The 12,765-nt window shown below is 44.1% G+C and overlaps 1 protein-coding gene across 1 annotated transcript in view; it reads right to left on the bottom strand.

Annotated features, from left to right (window-relative positions):
- Nucleotides 1-10,927: 10,927 nt before the first annotated feature.
- Nucleotides 10,928-12,765, bottom strand: part of LOC111962053 (histo-blood group ABO system transferase 2) — an 18,932-nt gene continuing 17,094 nt past the window's right edge. The window contains exons 3-4 of the mRNA XM_023984868.2: nt 12,501-12,563; nt 10,928-12,056 (exon numbers count right to left, since the gene is read on the bottom strand). Of these exons, the coding sequence (XP_023840636.2) occupies nt 11,095-12,056; nt 12,501-12,563 (1,025 nt within the window). The 3' untranslated portion in view covers nt 10,928-11,094. The remainder of the gene's footprint in view (nt 12,057-12,500; nt 12,564-12,765) is intronic.

Raw genomic sequence — 12,765 nt, 5'->3', positions numbered from 1 at the left:
TCAGACCCTTTACTCAATACTTTGGTGAAGCACCTTTGGCAGCGAATACAGCCTTGAGTCTTCTTGGGTATGACGCTACAAACTTGGCACACCTGTATTTGGGGAATTTCTCCCATTCTTCTCTGCAGATCCTCTCAACCTCTGTCAGGTTGGATGGGGAGCGTTGCTGCACAGCTATTTTCAGGTCTCTCCAGAGATGTTCGATCGGGTTCAAGTCCAGGCTCTGGCTGAGCCACTCAAGGACATTCAGAGACTTGTCCCGAAGCCACTCCTGTGTTCTCTTGGCTGTGTGCTTAGGGTCATTGTCCTGTTGGAAGGTGAACATTTGCCCCAGTCTGAGGTCCTGAGTGCTCTGGAGCAGGTTTTCATCAAATATCTCTCGGTACTTTGCTCCATTCAGCTTTCCCTCGATCCTGACTAGTCTCTCAGTCCCTGCCGCTAAAAAACATCTCCACAGCATGATGCTGCCACCACCATGCTTCACCATAGGGATGATGCTAGGTCGCAGTTGTAAATGAGAACTTGTTCTCAACTGGCTTACCTGGTAAAATAAATTTTAAACAATTATAAAAAAAAATGCCAGGTTTCCTCCAGACGTGACACTTGGCATTCAGGCCAAAGAGTTCAATCTTGGTTTCATCAGACGAGAACATCTTGTTTCTCATGGTCTGAGAGTCTTTAGGTGCCTATTTGCAAACTCCAAGTGGGCAGTCATGTGCCTTTTACTGAGGAGTGGCTTCCGTCTGGCCACTCTACCATAAAGGCCTGATTGGTGGAGTGCTGCAGAGATGGTTGTCCTTCTGGAAGGTTCTACTGTACCATCTCCACAGAGGAACTCTGGAGCTTTGTCAGATTGACCATCGGGTACTTGGTCACCTCCCTGACCAAGGCCCTTCTCCCCCGATTGCTCAGTTTGGCCGAGCGGCCAGCTCTAGGTAGAGTCTTAATGTGTGCCTTAGTTCCTTTTTTATGTCTTTATTTTGGTTTGTTCAGGGCGTGAGTTGGGGTGGGCATTCTATGTTCTATATTCTATGTTTTGTTCGATGTGTTGTATTTCTGTGTTTGGCCTAGTATGGTTCCCAATCAGAGGCAGCTGTCAATCGTTGTCTCTGATTGAGAACCATACTTAGGTAGCCTGTTCCCACCTGTGTTTGTGGGTTGTTTCCTGTTTTGTGTTTGTTTCACCATTCAGGACTGTTTCGATTTTCGTTGTTATTTCACTTTGTTATTTTTGTATTTTCGTGTTCTATTAAAGTAACATGGACACTTACCACGCTGCGTTTTGGTCCGATATTTCATATTCCTCATCAGAAGAAGAAGAAAATTGTTACAGAACTACCCACCACAAACGGACCAAGCAGCATGGTAACAAGGAGCAGCGCGATCTGGAGAAATGGACATGGGAGGAGATATTGGACGGCAAGGGACCCTGGGCACAGGCTGGGGAATATCGCCGCCCCAAAGAAGAACTGGAGGCAGCTAAAGCTGAGCTGCGGCGATATGAGGTAAGGCAGCGCAACAGGCACGAGAGGCAGCCCCCCAATTTTTTTTTTGGGGGGGGGCATACGGGGAGATTGGTGGAGTCAGGCAATAGTCCTGAGCCAACTCCCCGTGCTTACCGGAATAAGCGCAGTACTGGTCAGGCACCGTGTTATGCGGTCAAGCGCACGGTGTCGCCAGTACGCGCTCATAGCCCGGAGCGCTATAGGCCAGCCCCCCGCAAGTGCCATGCGAGAGTGGGCATCCAGCCAGGGCGTATTGTGCCGGCTCAGCGTGTTTGGTCTCCGGTACGCCGTTTCGGCCCAGGGTATCCTGCGCCGGCTCTGCGTGCTGTGTCTCCGGGGCGCTGGGAGGGTGCAGTGCGCCCTATGCCTGCGCTCCGCTCGTGCCGGGCGAATGTGGGCATTGAGCCTAAGGGAGAGGTGCGAGTGGTATGCACCAGATCTCCAGTGCTCCCCCACAGCCCGGTTCAACCTGTGCCTGTACTCTGGAGGGTCCGGGCTAAAGTGGTCATCCAGCCTGGAGGAGTGGTGCCAAAGCTGCGCACCAGAGCTCCAATGCTCCCCCACAGCCCGGTCCATCCGGTGCCTCCTCCACGCACCAGGCCTCCTGTAGGTCTCCCCAGCCTGGTGGGTCCTGTGGCAGCCCCACGCACCAGGCTGTCTCTCCGTCTCCTCCCTCCAGGTTCTATCTCCAGGCCGGAGCTGCCAGAGCCGCACGTCAGTCCGGAGCTGCCAGAGCCGCCCGTCAGTCCGGAGCTGCCAGAGCCGCCCTCCTGTCCGGCGCTGCCAGAGTCTCCCGCCTGTCCGGCGCTGCCAGAGTCTCCCGCCTGTCCGGCGCTGCCAGAGTCTCCCTCCTATTCAGGGCCCGCTGTAAGGGTCCCCAGTCCGGGGTCGGCGGCGTGGGTCACCACTCCAGAGGCACCACATAAGTGGGCCAGGACTACGGTGGAGTGGGGTCTACGTCCCGCACCAGAGCCGCCACCACGGTGAAATGCCCACCCAGACCCTCCCCTATAGGTTCAGGTTTTGCGGCCGGAGTTCGCACCTTTGGGGGGGGGGTACTGTCACGTTCTGACCTTAGTTCCTTTTTTATGTCTTTATTTTGGTTTGGTCAGGGCGTGAGTTGGGGTGGGCATGCTATGTTCTATATTCTATGTTTTGTTCTATGTGTTGTATTTCTGTGTTTGGCCTAGTATGGTTCCCAATCAGAGGCAGCTGTCAATCGTTGTCTCTGATTGAGAACCATACTTAGGTAGCCTGTTCCCACCTGTGTTTGTGGGTTGTTTCCTGTTTTGTGTTTGTGTTTGTTTAACCATTCAGGACTGTTTCGATTTTCGTTGTTATTTTACTTTGTTATTTTTGTATTTTCGTGTTCTATTAAAGTAACATGGACACTTACCATACTGCGTTTTGGTCCGATATTTCATATTCCTCATCAGAAGAAGAAAATCGTTACACTTAATGGTTCCCAACTTCTTCCATTTAAGAATGATGGATTCCACTGTGTTCTTGGGGACCTTCAATACTGCAGAAATGCTTTGATACCCTTCCCCGGATCTGTGCCTTGACACAATCCTGTCACAGACAATACCTTCGACCTCATGGCTTGGTTTTTCTTCTGACATGCACTGTCAACTGTGGAACCTTATATTGAAAGGTGTGTGCCTTTCCAAATCATGTCCAATCAATTGAATTTACCCCATGTGGACTCCAATGAAGTTGTAGAAACATCTCAAGGATGATCAATGGAAAKAGGATGCAACTGAGCTCAATTTCAAGTTTCATAGCAAAGGGTCTGAATACTTATGTAAATAAAGTGTTTCTGTTTAATATTTTTGAATGAATTTGCTAAAATGTCTAAAAACCTGTTTTCGCTTCAGACGCTGGTTCGATCCCGGGCTGTATCACAACCGGCCGTGATCGAGAGTCCCATAGGGCGGCGCACAATTGGCTCAGCGTCGTCAGGGTTAGGGGAGGGTTTGTCCAGGGTAGGTGGTCATTGTAAATAAGAATTTGTTCTTAACTGATTTTCCTAGTTAAATAAATATGAAATAATATATATATATATATTTTAGAATAAGGCTGTAACGTAACAAAATGTGGGAAAAGTCAAGAGGTCTGAATACTTTCCGAATGCACTGTACATAGTCATTGAACACTGGTCACTTTAATAATGTTTACATACTGTTTTACCCACTTCATATGTATAAACTGTATTTTAGTCAAGGCTCATCCTATATAACTACTGCTGTATACACATTTTCTATTCATATACATAATGGATGTATTTCAATTCAGAACTCTGACATTGCTTYTTCTAAATATTTCTTCATTCCTGTCTTTAAATTTGTGTGTATTGTTAGGTACTACTGCACTGTTGGAGCTAGAAACAAGCATTTTGTTGCACCTGCGATAACATCTGCAAAATACACTGAGTGTACAAAACATTAGGAACACCTTCCTAATATTGAGTTGCACCCACCTCAGAACAGCCTCAATTCATCGGGCATGGACTCTACAAGGTTTCAAAAGCATTCCACAGGGATGCTGGCCCACGTTGACTCCATTGCTTCCCACAGTTGTGTCTAGTTGGCTGGATGTGCTTTGGGTGGTGGCCCATTCTTGATACAACTGTTGAGCGTGAAAAACAGAGCAGAGTTGCAGTTCTTTATCGCCTCAAACCGGTGCGCCTGGCACCTACTTCCATACATACCCAGTTCAAAGGCACTTAAATATTTTGCATTGCCCATTCACCCTCTGAATGGCACACATGAATGGCTTAAAAATCCTTAGTTAATTTGTCTCCTCTCTTCATCTACAATGATTGAAGTTAATTTAACAAGTGACATCAATAAGGGATCATAGTTTTCACCTGGTCAGTTTATCTCATGGAAAGAGCAAGTGTTCCTGTTTCGTTTGTATGGGTGCGCGACTAATACAATTTGATTTACGTTCTCACTTCTCAAACTATGAGCAGATTTTAGTCATTCAGACACAACATGCAATGTCGTTTCATCTTTTTTCCTACACTCGCTCTCCTTGTTAGATATTATCCACATTTATGGCTTGGTAACAAATTTCATCACCATTGAGCTACAGGAGTTCTCATTTTAGCAGTAAACGGCAGCAAGCGATATGAGAGATTTGAAAGGGACAGGAGTTACCGCCTCGCTCTATCTAATCGAAAACAGTAGGATCAAGATACAACACGTGTCTTGACAGATAGCTGAACTAGCCAATTGATTTGTTTCTCATTTCTAATGTTGTTCTGTTAGCAGAGATGTGTTCTGATCAGCCCCKAAAAAAGAAATTTTCCCGATCACYGAAAATTACAAAAAATACTTGTTTCATAAGCATCACTGATCACAAATCATGACGTTACGTTGGACCCATTTTCACTGAATAGATTTTGTCGTCAACAGTTTAAAATGTAATTATATTGAATATCTGCCAAAAATATCAGCCATCGGCCTCCTTGACCCTCAAAAATCGGTATCGGCCCTAAAAAAAATACATATTGTCGTTCTCTAAGACAAACACACACCTGAAACAGTCATCCGGACCTTGATAAACCAATCAACGTACCCTGATGAGATATTGTCATTGTCGTCTTACAGGAATTACTGCATAATAACAGTGAGATTTCTTCACAGATTCATATCATCTCATATGATGACATTTCCTCTGTAGCATGCCTCCTCTTTGTTGACACAAGTGCTCATTGTTTGAGGTTGTCAGTACTGAGTGGGGTGACAGAAGAGGTCCTCAAGACTGTGCTTCTATTCAAGCCAGGCACCCTGCTGGGCACATAAAGCGCAACGGATGTGATTGGACTAATTCACTTAACAGCCATTGTTTTTACAACAGCCGAACCCATCCTAAAGCATCCACTACCCAGGGTCTTAAGACCTGTGTCACTGAAGAAAGTCACTTTGGGCCCTATTTATTTACATTTGCATAATGTTAGACAAAGAAATACATTAGATTGAGTACTGAATACACCTCCCTTTGTTTAGGCTGATTTTAAAGTGAAAGTGATCATGACATTTACCTATAGTACCTTCAGAAAGTATTCATACCCCTTGACTTATTCCAAGGCTTGTTGTGTTACAGCCGGAATTCAAATAAAAATCGAATAAAATTGTATTAGTCACATGCGCCGAATACAACCAGTATTACATACAACCAGACCTTACAGTGAAATGCTTACTTACGAGCCCCTAACCAACAATGCAGTTTTAAAATATACAGATAAGAATAAGAACTAAAGTATCAAGTAATTAAAGAGCAGTTGTAAAATAACAATAGCGAGACTATATACAGGGGGGGTACCGGTACAGAGTCAATGTGCGGGGGCACCGATTAGTTTAGGCAATATGTACATGTAGGTAGAGTTATTAAAGTGACTATGCATAGATGATAACAACAGAGAGTAGCAGCAGTGTAAAAGAGGGGGGGGCATTGCAAATAGTCTGGGTAGCCATTTTATTGAATCTCATTTACATAATATCTAATTTACATAAGTATTCACTCCCTGAGTCAATCCTTTGTAAAGCACCTTTGGCAGCAATTACAGCTGTGAGTCTTTCTGGGTAAGTCTGTAACACCATGCTCAAACCGGACGCATAATAAGGTGTATTACCACGACCGACTGACCTCAGTTCATCTTTCAAACACACACGTGGGTATACCCATGTGCCAGCTCCTCATTGGTTATCTGCTTCTATAAACCAAAGAGGAGATGGGTGAGGCAGTACTTGCACCGCGTTCAGCATCACAAATAGAACTGACTTCTATTTTAGCACTTGGCAACGCAGACGTTCGTTGGCACGCGCGAGCAGTGTGGGTGCAATGATTGAATAACATGTATATGTAACTTTATTTTGCAACATTGGCAGCATGTAAGAGCTTTCCACACCTGAATTGTACAATATTTGCTAATTATTCGTAAAAAAATTCTTCAAGCTCTGTCAAGTTGGTTGTTGATCATTGCTAGACAGCTATTTTCAAGTCTTGCCATAGATTTTCAAGCTGATTTAAGTCAAACCTTTAACTAGGCCACTCAGGAATATTCAATGTCGTCTTGGTTAGCAACTCCAGTGCATATTTGGCCTTGTGTTTTAGGTTATTGTCCTGCTCAAAGGTGAGTTTGTCTCCCAGTGTCTGTTGGAAAGCAGACTGAACCAGGTTTTTCCTCTTGAATTTGGCCTTGCTTAGCACTATTCGTTTCTTTTTATCCCCCAAAAAACGTTATTGTCCTTGCTGATGACAAACATACCCATACATGATGCAGCCACCACCATGCTTGAAAATATGAAGAGTGGGACTCGGTGATGTGTTGTGTTGGATTTGCCCCAAACATAACGCATTGTATTCAGGACATAAAGTTCATATCTGAGCCACATTTTTTGCAATTTTAATTCAGTGCCTTATTGCGAACAGAATGCATGTTTTGGAATATTTGTTATTCTGTACAGGCTTTCTTCTTTTCACTCTGTCATGTAGGTTAGTATTCTGGAGTAAGTAGAATGGTATTGATCCATCCACAGTTTTCTACTCTCAAAGCCATTAAACTCTATAACTGTTTTAAAGTCACCATTGGCCTCATAGTGAAATCCTTGAGTGGTTTCCTTCCTCTTCGGTAACTGATTTAGGAAGGACACCTGTATCTTTGTAGTCGCTGGGTTTATTGATACACCTTCGAAAGTGTAATTACTAACTTCACCATGCTCAAAGGGATATTCAATATCTGCTTTACTTTTTACCCATCAACCAATAGGTGCCCTTATTTGTGAGGCATTGGAATGCCTCCCTGGTCTTTGTGGTTGAATCTGTGTTTGAAATTCACTGCTCGATTGAGGGACCTTTCAGATAATTGTACAGGGATGAGGTAGTCATTCAAAAATCATGTTAAACACTATTGTTCCACACAGAGTCCACACAAGTTATTTTGTGACTTGTTTCAGCACATTTTTACTCCTGAACTTATTTAAGTTTCCCATAACAAAGGGGTTGAATACTGACTCAAGACATTTCAGATTTTAATTTTTCATTCATTTGTAAAAATGTCTAAAAACAAAATTCCACTTTGACATTATGGGGTATTGTGTGTAGGCCAGTGAAACAGCATTTAATTTGAATCCATTTTAAATTCAGGCTGTAACACAACAAAATGTGGACAAAGTCAAAGGGGTGTGAATACTTTCTGAAGGCACTGTAAAGCCTTAAGTGTCAGCTTTTATTCCAAAATGGCTTCTTTGGATTCATTAGGCTTATATCACATTGCATTGTGAATAGCCGTAGGTAAGATTCAGCACAGGGATTCTCGACAGCGGGGAAATGTAAATCACAGAGATACACAGGTTCTGGCCTATATCCATATGCACATTGTACAAGAACTCACTTCTTATAATTTCCATTCATTTTGCAATACACGCTCTGCCTGTCTGGCACTCAGACTCTCCTCCCACCTCTGAATCTATTTTGAACGACAAGAAAAGTCAATCATTAATCAGCGTGCTATTTGGACAGGCTCCCTCATCGGTGATAATCAACAGCACATGCTCACTGGACTGCCCCTAAAGCCTCTAATCAGTACACAAAGAGATAAAGATGCTCTTTCTCCTTTGCCAATACTCAGAGGCCCTGTTAATGAATGTGTTATGCCCCAGAATTGAGGTCAATTGTAGGATATAGATTTTTTATCACAAATCTAAATTTGAGTTCGAAATAGCATTTGTAAGAAATCCACTTGATAAGCCGCACCCCAGAAAAGTTTAAGTGAAACACTAATTCTGGCTTATTCTAAAATTGTGGCCCTCCAGAGTGTTCAGACTCTTGGCCAGGTCATAATCTGACCTAAACCCAATTGAGATGGTTTGGGATGAGTTGGACCACAGAGTGAAGGAAAAGCAGCCAACAAGTGCTCAGCATATGTGAGAACTCCTTCAAAAAGCATTCCAGTTGAAGCTGGTTGAGAGAATGCCATGAGTGTGAAAAGCTGTCATCAAGGGAAAGGCTGGCTACTTTGAAGAATCTCAAATATAAAATATATTTTCATTTGATTAATACTTCCTTGGTTACTACATGATTCCACATGTGTTATTTCATAGTTTTTATACCTTCACTATTATTCTATAATGTAGAAAACAGTCAAAATAAATGAATGAGTAGGTGTGTCCAAACTTTTGACTGGTACTATATATAAAATGTAATATTGGGATGCAAACTCAAAATTGAATACATTTCAACCATATATATCTGACATGGTACAGGTGTCTTCTTTTTTTCAGCCCATAACCATGTGTGTATTCTTTTGTTTCAAAGTAGATTTGTTTAAGAATACCAAGAAACACTCTGTGTGACCCTGATTTAGCCCACTGCAGTAAAAGGTTTAAGACACTGCCCAGACAAACTCATAAAAGTTTATCTCAGCTGGTAATCACAACATTTTGAGGTACCGCAAATGAAAAATGTGATGATGCTCATTGACATTGTAGCAAATGATAGGGAATAACCAATTGCGACGAGGCATCACCAGTTAGTTAGTTAACTCACCGTTCCTAGGCATTGTAAATAAGAATTGTAAATAAGAATTTGTTCTTAACTGACTTGCCTAGTTAAATAAAGGTAAAAAAATTCAATGTTGAACTCTTATTGAAACACATTAAAGTCTGCTATGGACCCAGAGAGTCAGTGATCCTACATTTGGGGGTTTGTTTACTAAGCAACAGCTTAAAATGATTGAGTTCAAAAGGAGTGGTAAGACCTCTGTTAGCATTCTTCAAGTAGCATGCGTAAGTCACTTATTCCTTTTATCAGTGTTTAAAGTTAATATCGGTGTATAAAGATGAACCGTAGTGGTTCGTTTGAAGTTTGAGCTTGCTTTTCTGTTGACTTGCACTAAAGATGAGGATGCATATTTGTGACAATTAAAGGGCAACTCCGCCACTTTTCAACCTCATATTCATTATCTCCAGCACCAAAGCAATGTCTACATACATGTGAAAACAGTGCGTTTCTATGATCTGTGGTTAAAAATATTAGAAGAAAGGACCTAAAATGCTTCTCTGTGACTTCACATGGTAGGATTAAAAGTAAGAAAAACTGTGATTTTCCAAACCTGGAACAATTTTCTAGCCAGAGAGCGTATCTTCTTGCTGCCCACATCACAATCTCATAGTGTTTGAAAATCAGTTGTACATTTAAAAAAAAAACTTTTGATGATGTCATTGGGTAGAACTTTTTAACATGATATCTTCTTTCTACAAAATGTAGAAATGCAAAGTTTTCACATATGTAAACACTGGTTTGGTGCTGGAGATAATGAATATGAGGTTGAAAAGTGGTGAAGTTGCCCTTTAAGCCAACAGCTATGCAAATGACATAAATATCCAAAAACTTGTTTGTGGATATTTTGCATAGTTTGAACCTCTACAGATGTGTTCTATCAAAAGGAAGTGTTACTGTGGAAGCGTGACCAAGACAGTTAAGAGTTCACTGGGACTGTGAGACAGTAAAAACTGAAGAATGACTACACGTGGCGATTTGGCCCTGGAGACAGCTACTTTTGGCAGTGGGAAAAAGCCATCTGCCCGTGTTAGCCTTCCCATTGAAGAGTAGTAGCATGCAAGAATGGGAGGAGAGAGAGAGAGCGAGAGAGAAACAGAGCGAGAGAGTAATGCCAGAACATGTTAGAGAACCTAAAAAAGTAAAATTTTATTAAATCCATAAAACTAAGAATGAGTGTCTTAGGAGAAGGATATCGCTAAGCTTCTCTTCACCTGAGGAAGATATTGAAACATTTGTGTGTTTAACAAGTTGGTGAGTTATAGCTGGTCTTTTTGTGTCATTTTCAGTATTCTCATGCTCCTTCCCAAGCACCTGTCACTATATTGATATGCCGAGTGCATATTCTATTTCACCCAGCACCGAATGTGCTGTAAAAGATCGGTTGGGGAACAAACATTTTCGTAAGCAGTATAAGAAAGAGGATACTTATTACATTGACAATGGGAACACTTTGCCTAGCGTCCTCTAGTTCTGCACACACACAGCCCTGAACGCAAAGGCCAATATGGCACGTGGGGAAGCAGCATCCCACTGCTGTGTATTTAAAGACCTTGAAACGGCAGCTCCACCAGTTAATGATTGGCCAGTGCAGTGAAAGTGGGCACTTACAATGTTGACTCTTATTGGAAACCACAAAAGCCTTTGGAGTCGTATCTACAAGCTGACATTAATGGTATAGGCCTGTGTCTAAAGAGACAGGTTAATTCATTTTTTGTCTGGTGCAGAAGAGATAGGCTGCAGACAAACACACACACACACACACACACACACACACACACACACACACACACACACAACACAACACACCACACACACACACACACCACACACACACACACACACACACACACACACACACACACACACAGTATTTACTCCAATGGGTCTGCTGCCATTAGTTTAATTACTGACACATCAAAAGATTCCAAGGGATCCTTGTATTTGCCTTAAAATTGCTTTTGGAATGTATCTACATTTTATAGTTGTTATAATTCTAAGACAAAGCAAAGAAATAACCCTCTCAGCAGTCCTGCTCCTGTCTCTTTTGTGGCTCCAGGGAGTCACACTGCCTCCCCAGGGACACCACCCTCCTTGTGGGCACGTCGGCGGCCAGGGCTGAGTCCCACCAGCTGTACTCGGGCGAGAGGACACAAGTGGGCCTGCGGTTGATCAGGTAGCGGTTGAGGTAGCTCTCCTCCAGTCCGCGAGCCCTCAGCCCCTTTTCCTGGTCCTGGAGGATGAGCTGGGAGCAGGCCCGGGCCATGGCGTACACCTCGGCGCACAGACCCCCGTACAGCTCTGAAGTGTAGTAGTAGTCGCCCTCGTCCTCCTCCACTTGGGCCAGCGAGGTGGGCTCGCGCTCATACGGGAAGGTGTGGCGGGGCATGCCGTAGAGTTCCGGGTGCAGTGCGYCCACCAGCTCCCCCAGGATCTCAGCTCCCACCGGGGCCACCAGCTCCTGGTCCACGTCCATGCAGAAGACGTACTCCACCTCGTGCCTGACCGGCTCTTTAATGGCGGCCGCCAGCAGGGCCATGCGGCCCTGGGCTAGACGCTCCCAGCCGGGCATTTCGGCCACAGGGACCACCCTCAGCTCTCTGCCGGGGCCCAGCGGGGTCGGGGGATCCAGGGCGCGAGGGCTGTCTGTAAGAACGTAGTAGACCACGGTGTTACCGGGCAGGAAGTAGAGCTCGGCCGAGGAGAGGAAGCGGCGCAGGAAGTGGCTGTAGGGCCCCACGGCGAGCGTCAACAGGCCTGTGCGGACGCTGCGGTGGGCAAACTCGGCCCTCCGCCACGCTGAGCCGTCAGAGTCGCCCCACACCAGAGGAGCGCCCCAGGATGTCTCCAGGGGGAGGCGCTGTTGCTGTTCCTCCACACTGCCCACCCCTATGTCTCTGACTTCACTTCCTGATTCCGCATCTAGAGAAAGAGGAAGAGGGTGCGTGTCCACCTTGAGCACTGCTCTGCTCCATCTTAAAAAGTCTGAGGAGAAAAAAAGTAAAGAATTTGTCAACCATGTTCATAACGTGCAATTTATTCACTTTTACAGATTAATTACATAGAAACACATCAACTATACGATAGGAACAAATCAAATATTTAGTGTGAGTGGTTCTATTACAATGTGAAGCAATAAGAGCAGTGCACTTTTCTAATGAAGTTTATAATGTACTGAGTTGGTCTTAATTATCTTCATCTGTCCATATTACCACAGAATGTTTGGAAAGACGTGTCAACAAATTGTTTGTCAGTATCATATTTTCTTAGCAGACTGCTGAAAATGTCTGAAATGAAGGGAACTACTTTTAGACACCAGTCAGGGCAAATGAGGTCACAGCACGAAAGGTACCCTGACAAAAACAAAAGCGTTCTCCACTTCCTGGGCACAAAATGTGACGAGAGAACAAATACTGATGTAACACTCACAAACGAGCAGAGATAGGAGCAGACAGTACAGGACCAGCTGCTTCTTGGTCGCTCTGACTGACCCTGTTGGATAAAACACAACATAGCCTACTGGTTAACTGACCTGGGGCTGGTGTGTGCGCACACACACACACACACACACACACACACACACACACACACACACACACACACACACACACACATATCTACCTGGCATATTACATAATTTACGCAGCAGCATACAATACATTTTTGGACTCACCTTGTTGTGCTGTGCTCACTT

Source organism: Salvelinus sp. IW2-2015, linkage group LG1 (genome assembly GCF_002910315.2).
Source record: "Salvelinus sp. IW2-2015 linkage group LG1, ASM291031v2, whole genome shotgun sequence".
Classification (NCBI taxonomy): domain Eukaryota; kingdom Metazoa; phylum Chordata; class Actinopteri; order Salmoniformes; family Salmonidae; genus Salvelinus; species Salvelinus sp. IW2-2015.
This window is presented reverse-complemented; position numbering and strand designations above follow the sequence as displayed.